The sequence below is a fragment of the Nuphar pumila genome, chromosome 5 (genome assembly GCF_984573655.1).
Source record: "Nuphar pumila chromosome 5, dmNupPumi1.hap1.1, whole genome shotgun sequence".
Lineage (NCBI taxonomy): Eukaryota > Viridiplantae > Streptophyta > Magnoliopsida > Nymphaeales > Nymphaeaceae > Nuphar > Nuphar pumila.
Window position 1 is genome coordinate 127,556,676 of NC_143253.1, and position 22,320 is coordinate 127,578,995.

General features: G+C 39.9%; 2 protein-coding genes and 1 pseudogene across 3 annotated transcripts; 1 reads left to right on the forward strand and 2 right to left on the reverse strand.

Moving 5' to 3' along the window:
- Positions 1-828: 828 nt before the first annotated feature.
- Positions 829-6,504, forward strand: LOC149838625 (protein TRAUCO pseudogene; annotated as a pseudogene). Its single transcript, XR_016432247.1, has 2 exons — positions 829-1,918; positions 6,123-6,504. The product of XR_016432247.1 is annotated as a protein TRAUCO pseudogene (transcript).
- Positions 6,505-7,840: 1,336 nt separating this feature from the next.
- LOC149838626 (pathogenesis-related thaumatin-like protein 3.5) lies at positions 7,841-9,075 on the reverse strand. The gene is made up of 2 exons (XM_090008285.1): positions 8,945-9,075; positions 7,841-8,531 (listed from the first exon to the last, which is right to left on the reverse strand). The coding sequence occupies exons 1-2, from the start codon at positions 9,073-9,075 to the stop codon at positions 7,841-7,843; spliced, it is 822 nt and encodes a 273-aa protein (XP_089864411.1).
- A 9,186-nt stretch (positions 9,076-18,261) lies between these two features.
- LOC149838627 (fatty acid elongase 3-like) lies at positions 18,262-19,481 on the reverse strand. Its single transcript, XM_090007750.1, has one exon. The coding sequence runs from the start codon at positions 19,344-19,346 to the stop codon at positions 18,441-18,443; it is 906 nt and encodes a 301-aa protein (XP_089863876.1). The 5' UTR covers positions 19,347-19,481; the 3' UTR covers positions 18,262-18,440.
- Positions 19,482-22,320: the final 2,839 nt, after the last annotated feature.

The window sequence follows — 22,320 nt, forward strand, 5'->3', positions numbered from 1 at the left end:
TGACTCAACATTATAAAAACAAAAACATGAACCCCTATACATGATTTTCCAAAACCAGGAAATCCAAATGGCTTTGCAAAAATGAGAACCACGCTTATATGTTCAACGCTAGAATAACCCATATCCACAAATCTGGTTATCGGTATTTTCTTAGCAAAGGAAAATCTCGCAATAAATTTGTTCTTTTTTTCTTTTTGAGAAAATTTTGGGAAAACATGGTATATATTAATTTAAAAGCATATGTATAAATACATAAATATATAAGAAAAATATTAAATATAAAAATATATAAAATATAAATATCTCCATTAGGCAAGGGGAATACTAAAGTTTCACAATGCGGATACTGACTCAGGTTCATGGTCAATGTGGCATCTCAGATGCGTGGAGCGCTAGAACAGCACGTTTGCATGTCCTGCAAGACCCGGAACGATGTGGACGGGGATAGGGGTTGGAGGGGGCGCGGTATTAAAAAAGGTAAAAATTCTTCGGGATTGTGTGTTCTGAACAAAGCACAGTCCTGTCTGTGCTGAAAGAGTGTTCACTCCAAGCTTGGACAAGTAGTCAAAAGCTTCCTAATGAGACGCTCAAACCATAGCGGTGGTTTCTCCGTGATAAATAACAAAAAACAATATTTAAATTAAACTATTTTGAAAATATGGCATTGTTTTTGGGAAGATATCTCTTTTTTAAAATATCCATTGCGATATTTTCAAAAAATGACCGATATTTTCTCTCTCTCTCTCTCTCTCTCTGTGTGTGTTGGAAAAAATGAAGAGTAGTTCGGTGAGGTAAATCAGTCTCGATCGGTGGTCTCGCATTCGACTCATGGACGACGATTACGACAATGGCAGCAATATCGATCAATCCCACCATGACCACCATGAGGAAAACGCGGGAAACGGGAGCGAAAACCCTGCAGAAACCCCCGTCCCACCGAACCCCGTCGACGGTACCACCCATCCCAACCTTCCGAATGAAGAACTCGCCCCATTAGAACCTCCTCTTCGTCCAAAGATCAAGACCCAAATCGTTTCCTACTCTGAAGAAGACGAGGAAGAGGAGGAATTCGAAGGCGACGACGAAGCAGACAACGTGACGAATTCCCCTGCAGTCGAGAACGAGGAGAAGAACTCACTTCAGGTATCTCAGAACAACGAGGAACTGGGGTTGGAAACGAAGCAGGAATCGGTGGAGCAGGAGACCCCCAAGCCAGAGGAGGAAGAAGAGGAGGAGGAAGAGGAAGAGGAAGGAGGGAGCAAGAGCAAGAAGAAACCCTTGTCATCATTCGGCGCCGGTGGCGTCGAACCGCCGGTGCCCAAGAAGCCTAAGAAGAAGTACAACAATGTGTGGACGAAATCTGGGTCGAGGAAGTGGTGCAGGAGGCACAAGGCCAACGGGAACCCATCCGAGGAGACGGTCGCCATCGCTCCGGTGCAGCGGTTACCCGACGACGCCCGCGACATGAAGATCTGCCTGTCGAAGGTCTACAAGGCGGAGAAGGTGGAGCTGAGCGAGGATAGATTGAGTGCAGGGAGTTGTAAGGGTTACAGGATGGTGAGGGCAACAAGAGGGGTGGTGGAGGGTGCTTGGTATTTCGAAATTAGAGTGGTGAAGTTGGGGCCTACCGGGCACACGAGGTTGGGGTGGACTACGGAGAAGGGAGATTTGCAGGTCCCTGTTGGGTATGATGGGAATAGCTATGGGTATAGAGACATTGATGGGACCAAGATTCACAAGGCTGTAAGGGAGAAGTATGGTGATGGGGGTTATGTGGAGGGTGATGTTATCGGTTGCTATATCAATTTGCCTGAAGGCTCCCTTTACGCACCCAAGCCGCCACGATTCGTTTGGCATAAGGGCCAGAGGTACATCTACGCACCGGAGAAGAACGAGGACCCGCCGAAGGTGATACCTGGTAATTTGTTTCATTGCAGAATCTTGTTTTTCATGGTGCTCTGTATTGGGTTGGAATTGAATTTGGTGGTTGGACATTGTATATGCAACTGTTGCTTTTGTGCGTTTGTGTTTTCTCTTATGCAATTCACCAACTCGGTGCTAGTTTGTTTATATGTAACATTTGCATTTGGTGGAGTTTTTAGTGGTTGTATTTGAGAAATCTAGAATATATCTGTTGTATTTTGAGATATCTTTTTGTTTTCTCAAATTTTCTTCATTAGGTTCCATTATGTTCTTCTTAATCAAATAATGTCTCTTAATGGGCGGGGGAGATGACAGATTTATCAGTTTATTGGAGATCAGAGAGTTGTTTTTTGCCTGATCTTTGGAAAATGGATTTTGGATAATAGGAGTAATTTTATTTTACTTCTTTATGTTTGGAGGAGTGTGGAGCCTGAAATTCACAAACTGTTGCATTTTTTGCACAACTAATTTTAGACTTTTGCATGTTGTGGCTGAGCATTTGACATTCAGTTTCTGGTATCTAATTACATATTTTCAATTATATAACGTTTGGTGCATGCATAAAAGGATCTCTTGAACCTCTTAATGGTGCCACTAGGTATTGGTGGCTTTTGCAAAGATTGAAGCTTGTTGATTGTGCATCCAGGTGTCGTGCTGGTTATCTTATACTCTTGAACAATTCTTGAATCTTCTCTTCATTTTTCAAATATTACTTGAAACTCTATCTGTTGATCGTTTACTCTCTCTTTTTCCAAGGTTCATGGCCTGTTAGAAAAACGAGTAGGATCCAAACCTTTTGTGTTGGGTTGAATTTTTTAATATGCACATGATGCACATTCTCAAGTGAGTTTGTTACTATCTGGTGTGATTGCTTTTCCCTAGTGTATCATTTGTACAATCTGCATGAGCTGTTCTTGAATTATGTAAAATTGCATCATTCTTCATGGCTCAGCATGATATATGTGCCATTTTGTTTTTTGGGGCGCTGAAAATAAGAAAAAACTGTGTTTCTTTCATATTTTCTCTGTTGCTTTCATGAAAATATTCTCTAGTCAACCAGTTTTTAGGCTTAATTTTATGTTGCTGAAGATTAATGTCTATTTAGCTACATTAATTTGTGGAGCTCTCTTGGGATATGCCACCACCTTTATTGAAATGAACAAATTAAAACTTGACAACTGCATTTATGATTGTAATAAAAAAAATCAAAGTTTTGGATTTTGTTGCGTTTAGGTTTCAGGAAAGTAGGATCATCTATCCATGTGGTTTGGGATCTAAGTGAGTAGATATTATTCTTGGTAGCCTTGCATATTGAGCAACGGTGTGAAAGTAATAATACCAAGGATGCAATAAGACACTAGGCTATGTGGCTACACACAATGGATGAAAATGATTTATGTTGGATTGCTTCAACTTCAACCCATTTGCGAAGTTGCTTCTATTTCTGGTAATTAAGTACCCCAACTTTTCTTTCTAATAAACTTACCTCCAAAAGTTTTTCATCCTTCTCAAATACTCATATGATGCTTATTTGAATAATCTATTCAAATTGCCCAACAGGTTAGGCACCACTAAAAACATTTGTCTGAGTGTTGTGAATAGCGTTGAGGCGTAGTGAGGTGTAAGACCCGCTCATGAAGCAAGGCATAAGCTTTGCAAAAAAGATTAAAAAGTTTACCAAATAAAAAAAGAAAAATAAAGACGCATCATTTATGTACTATTAATGAATAATTATGCTATACACCACACATGGTAAACACAATTACATAATACAACTAGGATGCTGCTCGTATAAAGTACAAATAAGCAACAATGCCAACAAATCAATGAATTACTAAAACAATATATACATATATATATATATAATTAAATTAACAAGAACACAGTAATTTTCTAATTAACAGGCCAGATTGTTCAAGAAGAACAGGAGGAGAAGAAGATCAGAAAGAGAGTGAGACGAGAATACCTTCTTCTTTTTCTTCTTCTTCTCCTTCCTTTCGGCAGGAGAGAGAGAGAGAGAGAGAGAGAGAGAGAGAGAGAGAGAGAGAGAGAGAGAGAGAGAGAGAGAGAGAGAGAGAGAGAGACCTAATCAGTCAGGGCCTCCTCAAAGTCCCCATTTGACCTAAACTCAATGAGGCTCACGCCTCAGCCTGAGGCGCATCTCGCCATGAGGCGTACACCTCATAGCCTATGAGGCACATGCCTCATGGTATTCACACTTTTTCAGTTCTCCTCAAGGCACCAAAGGCAGCGCCTCGCCTCGAGGCACACTTTTAACAACACTGACTTGGCTAGTTATGCATTTAAAGAACCAAATTACTCGTGAGACAAGTCGCTGGGCTCAATCTTTCATCTATTCACCATGCTCAACTCCTCATCCCAACTGGCCTTCAGTTGCTTGATCTTGTGTTCTAAGAAGGACAAGTGGGAAGCAAACCGTTCCTCTAGCAGCAGTCTCAATTGAAGTGGAGGGTATCCTCAAATCCAGCTTTTTCCAACACCCAGCATGTGGCTCTTTGATCAGATTTTCAAGAATTAAAGAACTCTCTAGATGTTTTTAACTTTTTTAAATAATGTAGAGTTTTGCCTAAGAATTGTGATCACCAGTTCTCATGATCTTGAGCATTGGAGGCATTCTCTAGTAAGCTTTCAAGTTTAGCTAATTTGAGCCTCAATCCTTTCATATGGTCCTCATAGACTCAATATATCTTTGTAGTCCTACCATCATTTGCAAGAGGCATGTTTATTCATACTCTTTCTGCATCTTTTGTTTTTGTTCTCAATTATCTTGTATCATGGTTTCATTTAATACCTAAAACAGATGAAAAGAAAGTGCCACATTTAATGCGTGTTTGATGGCAGAAAAAGTTTCTCCCTGAAGGAGAAACTTTCCATTTTGCGTGGGCCCCACATGAAGTATCAAACGGAGGATAAAATCCTCCTGCCACTTTCCACTCTTTGGGGGACCCAGCGACTTTTTATCTCTGATAACTTTCTCCCTAAGGGAGAAATTATCGGGCATTGCAAACATGCCCTTAGAGGATAAGTTAGCACCCTATTAAAATTTTGGATTGCTTAATTTCATTTTGGCCAATATAAACCCACGTGCAAGCTAAGCTTGAGCTTGCATGAGGCTTGACCGGGCTTTCTCAATCCTGAACTTGACTTGCTAAAGCTCAATCTCTTTTTAAAGTTTAGTGTCTACCCATATCTTTTCATGTTAATGTCATGGCATGGAGTATATAGCATATCACTGCAGTTCGGGTCTGCCATCAAAAGGGATGCAATGAATGAAAATCCTTCCCGAGCAATTGCCTTATATATATCAGTGTTCAACTGATGGAAATGACCAAAGCACCCTCAAACACAGTAGTATTTTTGTAAATATATGTTTCCTTTTAAGGGTAGATTAGGTCATATGTTTTGGCAGGAACTAATAAAGTTTGGCACAACCAGAGTTCTAGTACTTTCCAAAGAAATGAAAAATGAGAAATTAAAGGAACTAGGGCAGCTATCTTCTAATGGAAAAAAATCTATTAAAAGCTCATCTTATTTATTATAACGAAACTAACTATTTACATTAACATAGATGATAGAGAGAAAATAATCAGGAACATTAGAAAAATCTGGGTGGCTTTTGCTTTAGCACTTAGCTCGATGATTCTGTTGTTCAAAAGATGATTCACAGAACAAGAGACATTCCAACCATTTAATTTTAGTCATTAGTAGAATACAGTTAAGTGGAGTTTTATCGTGGGCCAAACTTCTACCAGCCCTTGTCAGTTTGTTTCTATCATATCTGCCCTGATTGTTATTAGTAGCATAATTATGTAGCCATAAATTTTGGCCGTGTTACTTCTTGCACCAACTGCTAAATACTCATGATATGGCACATGATTAATGACATGATTTCAACCTCTGGAGCAGCCTTTGGTTGAGTTTGGATTGTCAATGTGCATTGCAGTTCATGATAGAGGTGGATAATAAATGGTTTAGATTGACAAGAATGCTATTTATTTTCCTCATGGAGCAAAGGTGTACTTTGTGCCAAAAACATGTCAGCAAATATTGCACAAGCTTCTGGCTTTCGGAAGACGTTTCCATCTAAAACAACTTGTTTATGTTATATTTGGCTATCAGCACATATATATTCATTTGCTTTTTGGTACTCAGACCTTGTTTCTGTAAATTGTGTGCAGGTAGTGAGATATCTTTCTTCCGAAATGGAGTATGTCAAGGTGTTGCATTCACAGATTTGAATGGTGGAAGGTACCACCCTGCAGCTTCAATGTACACTCTTCCAAACCAACCCAACTGTGTTGTACGCTTCAACTTCGGTCCATACTTTGATTGTTTTCCTCAAGACTTTGAGGGTCGTCCAGTTCCATTGCCCATGATTGAAGCTCCATACCATGGGTTTGATAGTGCAGTAACGGAGAATGACGATCATCCTCCTGAAAATGGTCAATCAGAGAAGAAAACCTGAATGTATGTATAGCTTCTTAATAGCAAACACCTATTTGCCAATGACAATGCATTCTTGAAAGTGTTTTTTCAGCAGCAAGCTTCATTATCTTGAAATCAGTGTGTGTGGCTTCTTTCGTTGTGTTTTTCTGTTATAAAATAATTCCTTGCCTTCACTTCTAAAAGTATACAATATCCAGCAGCTTGTTCTAGGAACAAATGGCCCATACTGAACCTTGTTTATGGAGTCAGCAGGATCTCCTAGCCAGATATTTTTTTTCCCAATATCTGTACCCTCTTGGAATATTGTTGGATATGTGCATACTGAAGCAAGAGTGAGCTCCAGATCTCCCAAAACCTGGTGCATCTGGTGCAGCTTTCTGGACACATGCAAGTTAGGTGCGTCTTATAATTGGACAAAACATTCAATCTGATTGAAAGCTTGTTGCATATTCCGTGACCATCTTTCACATATTTTTATAACCAATTCTTGCTATGGCTGCTTAGAGTCCTATAATTTGGTTCATGGAATTGGAAGTCATTTCCATATAATTAAGAATTTTGTTTTGAGAATTACATAAAGTATGTAACCCTTATTTCACACAACATGAAAGATTTTCTCAGGCATTAGATAGGCATCGGCCAAGAAAGTACAACCCGGGGATGCTACCCTTAAAGAGAATCTTGTGACGTATACATGTTGAACCCATGACTAAGAACACTCTTTCATAGATGAGCCTGTATAAATCATAATACAGATTTGCAGAACACAGCCACTATCTAATTATATCAAGATATCCATTCCTATTGACCCTTGACTTTGGTGAGGCACAGGTTCGGTCTGGTTATCATATTTCTGCTGGATCCTAAGGATTTGCTGTATTGAATCTTGCATGAGCTTGCAGATCCTAAGGATTTGCTGCACTGAATCTTGTATGAGCTTGCAGAATCTTTATTATCGAAAGGATTGAGTTCAGGCCTTTCAAACAGAAAAACACTGTGCACCAGGATGTAACCGTGCACACGATTTTGTCTCAATTGGATGCAAAGCCTTGACCATGGTTCAAAGAATAAACCCAGTAAGTTGACCTGATGGCCATTCTGAGTCTGGCTTCTTTCTTTAAACCATGCCGTTTTAAACCCAGCTGAATCTAGTTAATTAGATGCATCATGAGTGTCTTATTCCTTTTCCCGTATTCTAAGCAAAAGATCTAATCATGTTTTACCTACTCTCCATCCAAATCACACCAAAACTCGGATGGGCTTTCCAATCGGAAATTCCCAGCTTAGCAAGCAACAAATACCAATCAAACAGTACCACTGAATATAATTCATGACCAACAATGCAATTCCATCTGATCTCTGAGAATAGAAACAATCATTTACATTTATAATCAAGAAGCTTTTCCCTCAGAAGAAGGAACAAAACAAAAACCTGCCAGAATTATAAAACTTAGGGACAGAACGTGATCACATAGGCTGAACCACTGCATGTGCATGTGCTCGATGCATCATCGTAGGCATAACTGTAAGCCCGAGGGCATGCATTCTTGAACATGACCGAATATTGGGTTGGTGAGCATGTTGCTGGAGTTGAGTGATCGCCTGTGCAGCAATACTCGGGGGTATTAAAGGCCAAGCATGCACTTTTGCATGCCACGACCTTGCCATCTTCCTTGACCTGCAGCTCTGCAGGGCAAGTATTGCGCAGGTCCGACACACACCCGGCATACTGGCAGTCACCAGACCCGCCAACAGCTCGGACACCCATCCCGATGTTGTACCCATCCACCAGGCTAACATCGTAGAAGTCTTTTGCCCCACCTATCGTGAATTCTGCCAATGTGACTGGTGGGGCACCGCCACCACTAGCACAAGCTAAGCCACCACAGTCACCAGTGGTGCAATTCCCATTCCCAGAGGCATCAAAATTGCAGCCAGTCCTAGCCCAAAACCGGCCGGACCAGCCAGAAGGTGCAGTCAGTGTGACTGACTGGCCAGAAGGTAAGATGAATCCACCAGCACCGAGGATGGCTGCACCATTGCCAGATAGAGTTCCTGGCCAAATGGTATAAGGACATCTGTTTGATAACGTAAACACAGTCCCAGAGACGGTACTTCCTGCAAAAATCACAAACAAGCAACTATGAACCAAAGAACATTAAGATGAATAGCTTAAACAGTGCCATAAAAAAAAAGAGAGAATTCACCAACTGATTCAGAGTGTGATACCTAATGAGAATATGAAGAGCACCACTATGATTGTAAAACAGAGATTCTCCATTGAAGTTCTCTCTTAGCTGAGAGAGAGAGAGAGAGAGAGAGAGAGAGAGAGAGAGAGAGAGAGAGAGAGAAGATTGGTTGGTAGTTGATATATTTATATGTGATATGGAGTAGTAAGTTTTGGAATTTTATTTGGAAATATAACCGTTGCATTCTTTGCGTTTCTTTTTCGGTTTTCTTGTTGTTGCATGGCAATTGTGAAGTGGGTTACGGTTACTAAGGGGGGTTCGTGGTGGTGGGCTCGTGCATGCGAGTTTGACGCACCCCTGCTGACCGATCTGGCATATCAGCCGTCCACATGGCATGATGGATGACAGTGATCAAAGATGAACTGTCAGACAGTTTGTTGGGGAGGACGTCACTGGGAGACGTGGGCCCACCAGTGCCTCGGATGCTCGATTGCATGAACCTGTGAGGTATGGTTGACCAGGTCCACGGGTCTGGTTAAGACCCACCATCGACTTGGAGTCGGGTCAGGGTGGGAGTTGGTGATTTGGTGCTGGGCAAAAGACTCTTTGGTATTTTACAATTGGTTGGTAAAGGGAATGTAGCCCTTTGGCCAGTGTTTGACACACTGTAAGGCCAAGCTATGAAATGGATCCTGAGTTGGGGTGAAAAGGGATCAGATATGGGCTGGATCGTGTTTGATCCAAGTATAAATCCGAATTATATGCAACATATCTGAATCTGTGTCTGGGTATGAACACAATCGGATGAAGTAGGTGTCAATTCGGATCCAGAATTTATATGCCATGTTTTGCACACCTAAAAAGTACAAATGGATCGAATTTGATCCAAATAGGAAGATAAAATATTAAACTGATTCTGGTTTTGATCCAAAAATAATCAGATTTAGCTGATCTGAATCTGATCCAAATGCAAATACAGATTGTGTTGATGAGCTAAAAGTGTCGAATTCAGAGACTTGCTCCAACCAGACCCCATCCATTTGCACCCTTACCCAAGACCCCGTTTTTGATGGGGCTCCAGAAGCGAAATGACTAATTTTACCCTTGCTCAAATAAAAAAAACTGCCAACCTGGGGAATTCGGGTTGGAAGTGGATTCAATTGTTAAACCCAAAATAGTTGAGTGAGCAAGATCTGATCTGGATCTTAGAGTGTATGAGCATTGGATCCGTATTCAGCTCTAAACTGGGCATGGTGGATCCGAACATGGTAAAGGGAGTTGGATCAGGTTTGACACGTACTGACTGATCTGTCCTTTAATACCAAAGCACTACTGCCCGATTTATGTTTACTGTAACTATGGTGATACTATACCAACGGGGGCCCCGCGTGGTTGGTAGGAGCTGTCAGTGCACGTCTCCTTGTTGTGGGACGTTGCAGGTTCAAAACCTAGTGGTACGTTGAATAATAACTGGTGATGGTGTGCCTAACCCCAGCTTGCCTTAAAAAAAAAAATATGGTGATACTAAGGATGCATCCTATCAAAAATTCGGCTGGGTCATATCCTGTCATTTTTTAACCAGGTGTGGATTTTCGGCCCAAATCCGATAACATGAGGTTATCATAGATGGGGCAACGGGCTGGCCAGTTCTGACCCAGCTCAGTTTTGGATGGCTAAGCCGAGTCAACCCCCTTCTATCAAGGCAAGCCTAAGCTCAGTGATATCCCAGATGGGAACATGCCATCCTATCATTTAAAAGGAAAAACGTCGGCCAGGCCAGCTGAACGGACCCAATCTAGTTTTGATGAACCAATACTACCATAAGCCGCGCATCCTAGTTGGCATAGTCGCAAGTCTATATACCGGCCACGTATCGTTGGGCTGCTACGTTGTGTATTGCCTATATATATATATATATATATATATATATATATATATATATAGTGATAAGATCAGGTGCAATATGATTGCACAAATATTTGTGCATTAAGCACCTGATCACCCTCCGGGGACAGGACTGTCATTTGTGGGGCCCAAGGCCTGATGGAGGGCAATCAGGTGCTTAATGCACAAATATTAGTGCAATCATAGTGCACCCTATCAGGACTTATATATATATATATATATATATATATATATATATATATATATATATATATATATATATATATATATATATATATATATATATATATAGAGAGAGAGAGAGAGAGAGAGAGAGAGAGAGAGAGAGAGTAGGGTGTATCATCAAACACCCAAAATGTTCGATGCAAATTGAGCAAAATTGCATCATTGATGCGATCAATGGCTCATTTTTTTTGGTTTTGAAACAGTGCTCAGTGGTGCAATTTTTTTTTTGCACTGAAATAACACTTGAGCAACGGTCTTGACAGCGCTAAAGATCTGGGTGGGAAAAAGGTCTTTAGCGACCACTGCTAATAGTTGTTCAACATCTTTAAATGCCAGAGGTGTTTGATGATAAAAACCCCTTTCAAATTTGTTTAAAAAAGGTAAGACACTCGTTTCAAGCCTCGATCATCCTTCTTCACGAGAAGGAAAAGCAAACACAGATTTTGACCTTCAAAGCTTGAAGTTTACCGCTGAGAGTCTCAATTCAGAAATTCAAGTTTTCAACCCCTCATGAAACGAGATATGCAATCAAGATCATGCATGTATAGCACTTAAAAAGCTAATTAAATATATAAACTAAAATAGATGAATAAACAAACATATTGATACGAAAATCACCTTTTTCAAACTTTGGAATTTGTTTGTCATTTATACTTTGATGGACTTTTCTCCGTCAGCAGTACCTTTGCATTGGGTATGACAACTTGGGTATGTCATTTATAAGGTTCATTTTTTCTAGAGTCAACACTCAAACAAGAGATTTTCATATGTTTTTGGCTATAGGGGTCAACCCCTATTTATAAAAATCATGAATGAGATATGGATCAAGGATTTTCTAAATTGGAATTCAACCCAAAACAATTTGTCATTATCTTAATGCAAGATAAATCTCATCCATAAAAAGTCTTGCTTGGAAACTCGCACAAAGACATTGAGTTTGATTGGGATATGCCTCTTTTGAGGCTTATCCCTGTTTTCAATCGGATTGACGGTAAAGTGGATTGTCATCCCGCGAATGGATGGCAAACTACATTGCCGTCCCCAAGGCGGGACAACAAACTGTTTTGCCATCCCTAAGGCGTTTGCCATTCCAAGAGAAAAATGAGATCTTTTTGGGTTTTTTTATGCAATTTTTATTTTCTTTTAGGTCTTCACTTTAGAACCTGAACACATTTTTTTTTAAAAGGGGTTAGTATTTGGGCATCGTGAAAAATTAAGTGTCTATAAATATCTCTCTTTGTCATTAAGCGAATGTGATTTGATTTATAACAAAGAAATAAATACCCTCAGATGGGATCAACCAACAAATTGTATCTTGTTGAATAACATTGGGTTGACCTGAAAATAATTGGGTTGCCGGGACCGTTTGGGTCTCACCGAACAAGGTCAGGCCAATTTTGAAAGTAACGAGGTTGTTGAGACTATTTAAGTCTCATTGAACGTGGTTGAATTGATTTACAAATAACTGGGTTGTGGAGACTGTTTGGGTCTCACCAAATGAGGTCGGGTCAACTTTGGAAACAATTAGGTTGTCGAGACTATTTGGGTCTCACCAAATGATATCATACCAGTTTGGATGCCGATATTGGGTTGCCGAGATCGTTTGAGTCTTGCCACACAAGGTCAGGCCAGTTTGAAAATGAGAATTGTGTTGCAAATGTCAGCAGCTACAAATGCATCTATCTTTTCGACTCAAAGAACATGATTTTTTTGTTGAAAAAAACATGATCTAAGGATCAATTATTCCAACTGCATTGACCAGGATGAATAGTTCTAAGAGAAGGTTGCATCGAAACAACTTGCATTGTGAAATCTCAAACTAGATTGTAGGTAGGAGTGTCAACGGGTCGGGTTTACCCAAGCCCGATCCATACCAAACCCTATAGGGTCTGGGTATGGTGATAAATAAAAAGACTCCAGTCCGGGCCTGAACGTCCGATTAATACATGGAGTAGGGTAGACCTAGGCCTGACCTGAGTTTCGATTAAGACCCATAATTTTTTGATGTAAAAAAATGATAAAAAATAGTATCTTTTTGGGTATGTCCGGGGTCTGATTCATGTAGTTCTTATTGGGTCTGAGTATGGTTTCTCTTATGGCGGGTCCGATTAGACTTGGGTCCGGCCTCAATACCATATCCAAAAATTAGGGCCATGTCTGGTTTCACCTGGGTCCAAACCAAACCCGACCCGTTGACACCCCTATTTGTAGGTACAATCAATTCTTTTTTCTTTTTTTTTATTCAATCAATTGTTTTGCACACACGCACACAATCTTTTCTAACCTAGAGCTACGACCTCAGTCATCCTAGAATCATTGATATCATCTTTTAACTACCTCTCCGCAAGTTTTCATTGACGTTTTTTTGGTATGGTACGTGTTTGTGTGTAAAATTAGTGCAAATCTACACTCGCTCGTTTTGGAACTGGGGAATATTCATGGAAATGAGACCTGTGTCAAAGAGTAAGGGCACACAGGAGGCTTAGTTGGTGAGTGGGTGGTTAAGCCAGCCCCATCCGCAGTGTAACAATTGGTAGGTTAATTAAAGAGTAAATGCATTATTGAAACCGGTAAACTGGTAGAGAGAGCCAAACGTGACTTCCCATATTCAACTGGAGCAACACCGACCGCATGCAGCAACCCACTTCCTTTTTTGATATTTGAATCCCTTCACGCTTCTTGCACCGGGACCCACAACCCACATTGCATGATCTGACTCTTGGGGCCCACATGATGTTGGCATGGCCCCTTAGTTTAAGGAGCAATGTTGATCGCTTTAGACCTAAAATGTCCAATTCAGGGCACTTTCGCACCACGACGATTTGATGTTTGTTTCATTTATGGTGGGAAAGGAAAAAAAAGGATTGCAAGCTCAGCAATTTCCCATGAAAGTTGCATTAAACAATCGAGCTCAAAATTAGCTTCTCAAACTCTGCTTCTAGGATGGTGTTTTGTATGGGCCCATGTGGACAGAGTATAATTCACATAGATGTTCTGTAATATGGCATTTTGCCTTGTCATCAATGTCACAACTCTCATTTCTCAAAAAATCTTGGTTAGGGAAATGGCGTGAAATTTTGAAAATTCTGGTTTTGTCAAGAAAATCTTTGGAAAATAGTGGCCTATATCAAAATATATAAAAACATAAATAATATAAAATAGTGCAAAATATTTGTATCACATTAATATCAAAATTAAAACTTGATATTTTAAATTAGGTGATATTTTGAAAATATTGTATTGTTTTGAGTATTATATAGGCCTTTGAAAATACCACAACAAAATCATCATATTTCCATAATATCAGCAATATTTGTCCGATAGCTCGTCATTGAATGATATAATTGGCAGGGGTCTCTGCTTATGGTGGTACAAGTAGTTTTGATATTAGGAGATAACTTCTCAGGTTGGTTGAATATGTGAGAGTCTAGGCTAGTAACATCCTCTAGAGATAAAACTATGAGGTTACTCTCACAAGTTCTGAACATGGGTAAAAATGTCAAAAACCCTAGTAGAACATAATAGTGTCCTCCTTGCAGTAAACTTCTAGAAGGTGGGATTGTCTCCAGCGAAATGAACACGATTGTCTTACTTTGGGATTTAGATTCTGTGCAAATTACGCAATGAACGAAAGGTTATCAACTCCAGGTCACAGTTGTAGTAGACAATAATGACATTATTTTTTTTCCTTATTAACTGGGATACTTGAATTTTATGTCTAAAGTTAAGCTTGACGTTCCTTTTCTGCAACAAGTAATTTCCATCTTTGGTTTAGTGGAGTTCTTCCACTGATGTCCCAGTGCATCTGTTTAGCTAGTCACAAGGGACAACAGAATATCCTAGTTTGTGCTCCTTCCAATAGAATATTCTAGTTTAACACCTTTATTTGGGTGTAATTATTTTTTCCTATAAGATTTCTGCAGTAACATATACCAGGTATGTTTTCCAGTATTGTTGTTTTAATTCATGATGGGGATTAAGAAAATTCACTGTTCAAATTGCAATTCATGTGGTAGTTCGTGCCTGCATTTATTTTGATTGATTGTATATCTTTGAAAGTACTACTATTTGAGTAGTTTATTGAGGTAAATAAATGCATTTCTTTGATCCTTTTTCTCAGTAGCTGCAAGTTTCTTGTACCTGCTTAATTTATCACTCCTATTTGCTCTGTATCTTGAGAATGGCTTTGTTGCATTCATTTCTGTCTGTCTTGTCCGTTTTAGTAGTTGATAACCTTCACACTCTCTTGCATGCCATTTGTATAGAAACGGGTAATAATTCCTCAATTGACTTGATTAAGAAATTTTAAAGAAAATCATGGGATAACTACAACTCTTGGTACTTTTGACTTGTTTGTAGGCATTAAGACAGTGCTAGTCCATTCATTTCTAGGTATTGTTGTGCAATTGTGATGGTTAATGGCTGGATATTTGTTTAATTGCTATTCTCAAAGAACTTTATTTGTTGTTTTCTTATATTGAAGAGGGGGAAAAATGACAACATAGCCATCACATAATTCTATAAAAATAGCTATTACTTTCTTCATTGTTTATTTTCAGTTGGAACATGTGCATTGGAATAAAGATTCACGTAGTAACACTTTCTTACTGTTATCGTTCTTAATTTTTTTTAGTTTTTCATATTGGAAGTTCAAACTTATTTCATCATTCTAGTTCATACGTGTAAAATGTGTTTTTCTAAAGGCTCAGTTGGTATAGAAGTCTACGGACAAACCTGTAGAATAGATTAGAAAAAGACATTTGCACTAGTAGCTGAATTCACTTGCATTCACTAAGTGATAAGGCTCAGAGAAAACGAGTTACAAGCACAAGGCAAAATGAAAACTGAATTGGTCGATACTACCAAGATCCCAGTCCAGGGAGAACAGATTACCTTCTGAGCTGAAGTTCTAAGACAATCATATCTGGGTAGGAAAGACAAAGTTCCAGATCCAGGCCTTGAAGCTTGGTTATATGACGGCGGATACTGTTTTTCTTCTTTGTGGGTGGGAGCAGGAAGGATTTTCTCCTTCCACACTTTCCATATCTAGGCAATAGGAATAAGAAAAAAGAATAGTCGAAAGAAGGAAAATGTAGAAAAAGGGGTAAAAGTGACACCAATCCTATGATTTAGTCCTTTATTGCTCAACAACACAGTCATCCACTTTTAGGAAATTGTTAACGGACAACTCATATATGAATGCATATAAAATGAAAGTCACTTCCTCTATTATGTCAGTCATTTTCTCCTAATTTCCAATTGACACACCCAGGTTTGAACCACTCTGCATCATGAAGCCTGCTTGCTGCACAAGTAGGCAATATGGATTCCATGCACTCCAAAACTATCTAAGGTTCACATTCAAAACAATGATAATAATGAGCCCAACAAGCAACCAAGTATAGATACATCCACAGATCTATCCAAATTACTTGAAATCAATGATCTGAGAATTATGCCATTTCTTTTGATGATGTCAATTTGGTTTTTTTCCAATCTTGGGGTTATATAATCACTTTTGAATTCATCATGACCTTATTTTCATTTTGAAGGCAAAAAGTTTCTCGATCTTTTATTATATTTTCTGAAGTGGTTTTTCTAGTTTTGTATTATCATATATTGTAGTTATGTTTCTGCAGTTCTTCCAGTCTACCTTTCCCTGAGAACAGAGAAATAAGTTCCTGCATTTGTATTCTATAGTGAACTTATTTATCATGTTGGGGCACTAATCAACTATGATTCTTTTGCAGCTTTACAGTGTTTCTGGTTCAAGGGAAGGATCAGCATGGCTGTACTTAACTCTAGCTGCTTTAGAGGTGTGTTTTGTGGGTATAAACTTGTGCTTATGGGAATTGAACCTAATCATAGCATTCACTGTCAAACCGGTCTTTTGTCTAATGTGGAAGTGTTGTGCATGGAACATCATGGTATATGCTTAAAGTACTTGGATCTGGGTGGGTAATATGTGTCATAAACCAACAACATCTATATTGGGATGTAAAATAGGGTATGGGTTTTGGCTGGAGTGGACATCCAACTATTTCAGAATCTTTCAACCTATGTCACAAGGATACGGCTGAAAATATGGGGATACAGCCAATTTTATGAAGTTATCAATGTAACTAATATACAAGGGGATATGGAACGAGAGTCAAAATGGAGTATGTGTGACATAGTTCTTAACCCATATTCATAAGGTCTTTGATTCCCACTTGGTTAAACTGAACATTTGTTATGGAGTTCTCAAATCCATCCATTAAAAATATGAAATTTTCTCAAGTATCAGTTAAATTTACTCAATAAGGGTATGGTGCTAGTAAACTCTGGTAAGGTATTTTCTTCTGTGCTAAATCCAATTCTAAATATGCTATACATAATAAAATCAAATTTAGTTATACCTACTGCATGAATCTGGAATACTTACATCAATACATGTGGATGGAGCAACAACAGGTGATGGTGGTGAGATCTGTTTACTATTAATCTTATACAATTTTATTAACACTTTTGGAACAATTTTTTAAGTCTGGCAATATATTTAATTAATTGTTCTTGTATTCTGTTTATTCCTGTGAAATATACTTTGTATACAGTTTGCAGTAGAAAATCAAGATCTGCGTACCAAATTCCAACCTCTCGTTGCAATTGTATCCTTGGTATCCTTTTATATAGAATCTAGAATCAGGTACACAGACAAGCTGCTATATAGGAAAATTTATGTGAGTGCATACTCTGTCATCAACTTATATCTAGTTTCATGTGTTAACACATGCATGAACATTGAATGATTGCCTGTGTTACTCTGTACTCATATTTATTTAACTATGCACCAGTGAAGAGACATAAGTTTGTACATGTGAATAACTTTACTCCCTTTTTCCTTTTTCATGAAAATCTTATCATAGGTGGTGGCACAACAGGTTCCAACCACTGCTTTGCATTTTCTTCGAAATAATCTTTTCCTTTCCTTTTTTTTTTGCTCACATCTTCTTTTAAATTCTTTAGGGAGCATTTGTTACATGTCCGGTGGTGGAAATTCATATTTCAAGTCATGTAATAAAAAGTACCTTCCAATTTGGATAGTCCAAAAGACTTAACTTTTTGAGTAGCTTACGCTAATAAACAACGGATATTTCAGAAGTTAGTATAATTCTTTTATAACACTAGCTACTTATGTTACTGACTTCTTATACCAAAGATCCCCCATTCATTTAGAGAGATGGAAAGCAATCATATTCACTACCATGGTTCCTTCAAGTCCTTGTTATTCTATGAAGAGAGAGGACCCTATGACAATTCAAAGCATTTCCCGCCTCAGAAAAGTCTCCACTTGTCCCAGCCTCTTCTAGAGTAATTCATTTTTCGCTTTGCATATTTACGGGAAACAATATAAGAAAAATGTCCTTCTGTTTTTAGTTGTTGAAATGATAACCACAAACTTGGTTTTTAGTTAAGAGCATTCTTGCAACTTGTTGGTTCAAGCAATGGAAAAAAGAGAGCACAAGAAAGAATGGAAGAGCAAAATTGAGTATATACACATTAGGGATCACCCTTTCCCCCAAAATCTGCAGTCGTGTTGTTTTTGAAACTCTAACAAATAGAAATGACAAGGGGAGGAATTTCTTTCAAGAAACGTAAAATTCTAACAGCTCCCTGCAAGGACAGAGTTATTTTGCTAACTCACGACCTGTGCGTATACCGGAGGCAGATATTCTGAGTTCTCTCCTAGTCCTAGCTTTCTTTCTTTACCTCAAACTCAGAAGAAGATTCACCTCCATTATCAGATGCGGAAGGGTGGTGGCCGCCATCCTCAACCATTCTGCTCCTCTTCAGATGCTTCTGGACGTAGAAATTGAGGAAAAGCAACAAGAGGGTTCCATTGAGGAAGGAATTGAACACCCAGGCTCCGATGCCGTTGCACCCCTCCTTCCTGAAATGCAAGAGGAGGACGCCAACATGGGCGGCGAGGTAGCATCCCAGCAGAAGGATCTGGCAGTTCTCGACGACCGGGAAGCACGACGCCGGCAGCCCGGTGTTCGTCCAGAAGCGGTACCCGTACATGACGGAGGAGATCAGCGTGGTGGAGAGTATGGCGACCACCTGAAACGATTGGGAGAACTCGAGCCAGAGGAAGGACATGAATATGAGGATGGAGTGGTGGAAGAGGCGGAAGAAGGTGAGCGGGCGGCGGCGGAGGATCGAGAAGAAGGTGCGGAGCGGGAGGAGGAACCGGGAGACGTAGAACATGTAGGACCAGAAGAAGACGCGGCCGGATGGGCGGGTGCCGAGCGGGAAGCAGAGGAGCCATTGAATTGTGGTCTTGTTCCGTCGCCAGAACCACCGGGTATCCCGGACCTCCGCCGCCGTCGATAGGCTGAGTCCGGCGAAGATCGCAGCCGAGACAAGGGCGACGGCGAGGCTGTGCAGCGCGGGGAGGGGGCCGAGCGGGACGGGGCGCCTGCGTTTGATCAGGACGAGGCTCAGGAACAGCGCGGAGGACAGGTAGACGGCTATGGAGGAGAACAGAAACGACCAGGTCGATCCCCAAGAATGGGCGTGGCTCCATCTGAAGTTTACGATCGTGGGGTGCTCTGCCAGATAGTACTCCAACCTCTGGCTCGCCATCCCCACCATCATCTCCTCCTCTCCCCTTCTCCTTCCGATTCAATTAGCACAGCAATTTAAAGAGACTCAAAGAGGGAACGATCCCTCATCCCCCCCTCTCTCCTGTCTTTCTATGGTCGGCACGGTTTGTTGGCAACCTTCCTTCTGCTTTCCATTTTATCTGTGGTTGCCTTGTGATCCTCAGTCCTTTCCGTGTGTTCCCGTAGGAGAAGACTTGTTTTGGGAGGCGTTTGTTCTTTAACCCGTCCTCCTCTCGCCGTCCGACACGTGGATGACCCTGAATCTAAGGTGGGCAAACCAAGCTCGTGTCCGTTGATTGGAATGGGGGGATTCGGTTGCCACCCTGGGCCTGGCGGTGGACGAAGGTCGAGACCTCTGGATCTTGGACGTTGGAACTAACTCTCACCTTCTTGTGTGTGAACCCAAGTTGGTCTTGGCTTCCTTTCAGTTGCTTATTTGTTAAAGAGTTAAAGACAGTCAGAAAGGTGGAAGATGACTTTGGAATATTCTTCTAAAAACAAAGAAAAGTGTGCGATGATATGAGAGTGATACATAGTTTGTCCGGAGGTGGGGTGCGTTCATGACTTCAAGATGGTGATATGAACTAAGGCCCTCCTTCGTACCATTCTTTATCGGTGGACAACCAAAAATGACACCGATGGGTCATGTGCAGGGATGGCAGTGGGGCGGGGGACAAGGTCTCCACCCCCACCCCGCCTCAAAATTTTATCCTCCACCCTCCGCGGCGGGATGGATTTTATCCTCCACCCCCGCCTTCATCCCCGTTTCATGTCCTCCATCCCCGGTTCAAACAGGGATGAGGCGGGGCGGGGATATTGCGGGGAAAAGTGGTTGGGGCGGGGATGAGGCGGGGATCGTGGCGGGGACAGGGAAAAGGATTTTAACCTTCGTCCCCGCCTCCATCCCCGTTTCATACCCTTCATCCCCGGTCCAAACGGGGCGAAGCGGGGCGGGGCCCCGCTTTCCCCCCGTCCACTGCCATCCCTAGTCATGTGCACTGTTTGTTGGTGTTGGGGTCATGGCCCTTTTAGACACAATAACTCTGCTGCATGTTCTTGCTTTAATAATATGCCATTGAGGCCTTCTTAGCTAGGAAGAGATCTCGCTACTTATAGGCATAAGAGTACTCTGTTCATATTCCTCCTGTTTTTCACCCCGGAGAAATACAGTTTTGGGGTCATGAGCCGATTACAGTCCATGTTGTGTCCCTTTTTCCCCAAACTGACTACTAGACTCTTCTTTGGACAAGGAGAACCGACAACGGGTCGAATTAATGGGCCCCACAGACAGGACTGCTTGGCAGTGTCATCATCACTTCTTAATATTTCTTTGAATTTGTGCAGATGGACGACGATGTAGAGATGTTGATTGCTTGCATGAAGGCAGAACTTTGTTGGGAAAAACAAGGAAAAGGAATTGGTTGAGCAATTAAGCTAAGGTGCAGCACTGATTTTTGTCTTTAACAATTTGTCATCGTTTTTAATTTACCATTCAATCAACTTTTGAATGTGAGAGAGGATAATAAAGAAACCTTTGAGAAGTGAATCAGACAATTTGAATTTATGCCAAGGTATACGATGGAAGCTATATTTTCTTATTAAGACACCATGTAGAAAGATTTTAAAAAGAATTTATAGAAATTTATATATGATTTTTATAGACTTGGAGAATCCTTACTACGTACCGAGTCTAAAGAGCTTGATTTAGTCACTATTAAGGAAGAAACATATCTCTTATAGATATATTAAAACCATTCAAGATATTTTATGCAGGAACAATTACACTATTAGAACTATATGTAGTGAGACAAGGTTGAGTTACATCAAGCATCCAGTTTAAGACCATACTTTTTTACTTTAGTAGTAGATGAAATAATGTTTTGTATTCATGTCAATGTCCCTTGGTGTATGCTCTTTACACATGATACAATACTGGTTAATCACGATAAAGATGATATATATAGAAATAATCAGTGCTTTGGAGAAACATACTAGCAAAAAATGATTTACTAATTAATAAAATAAAAAGTAGATATGTTGAGTGCAAGTTTAGTATATATAGAATCAAGTGAGAATAATGTCATAAGAATACAAGACATGTCTCTTTAACAATTTCATAAGTTTCAGTATTTAGGATCAATATTATAATACAACAGAGGATTTGAAGAAGATATCATTAATAGGAACAATGCAGATTGGGTTAAGTGGAGATATATAGACTAGTGGCATCTTATGTGATAAAAGAGTATATATTTGATTAAAATGATGTTTCTACGAGATTGCTATAAAAACCAACATTATTATATAGAGCTAAATGTTGGGTGAATAAAAAACAACGAGAAGAAAAAGTGAATGTTGAGGTTACAAGAAAAGATAAATAAAAAATAAATATATATTAAAATACACGAGTCAGACTAATAAAAGTTAAAAAAAATCACTAAAAACTTGCAATGAAGCAAGTTAGAGATGACATAAAAGATAAAAAAAGATTGTAGTTTTAGCTCCATGACTACTACTGGTAAAGCCGACCCTGTGTAATTGAGATGACGATGATGCTGATAATGAATTATAAATAGGTTTACCGTATAATCCTTGATATATAGGTGAATTTTCATGTCTCATTCTTTCGAGTTTTCTTCCTTTTTCACAACGGTGTTGCTTGTTGATTTTTTCAGCCTTGTGATGTTGATATTTAGCAACTTCATGACGGGAGAACCACAGAAGGTGAGGTCGAGACTGGAGATTCCATTGCAATCATGAAATATTGAAAGTTGAGACTACTGCAAACTTGATGTGCCGCGTAACAGCCCCACTTTTTAATTAAATCCTCTTACGTCATCGGCTAATAATTGTGTATGCAGTTTGGAATTCAAACACGTTTCTAATTTGTCGTGATGTATAAAGGGTCATCTAGCGAAGCAGGTTATATGTTTCCTACCGAACAGGGCAGTTAGCTACATCTCATG

Bases quoted from the DNA above. Each gene is read 5' to 3' on its own strand.
- LOC149838626 (XM_090008285.1), bottom strand. From the start codon at position 9,075: ATGCAATCGAGCATCCGAGGCACTGGTGGGCCCACGTCTCCCAGTGAC. The intron at 8,532-8,944 runs GTCAGCAGGGGT...TTTGGTTCATAG, and splicing joins ACGGCTGATATGCCAGATCG to TTGCTTGTTTGTGATTTTTG.
- LOC149838627 (XM_090007750.1), bottom strand. From the start codon at position 19,346: ATGATGGTGGGGATGGCGAGCCAGAGGTTGGAGTACTATCTGGCAGAG.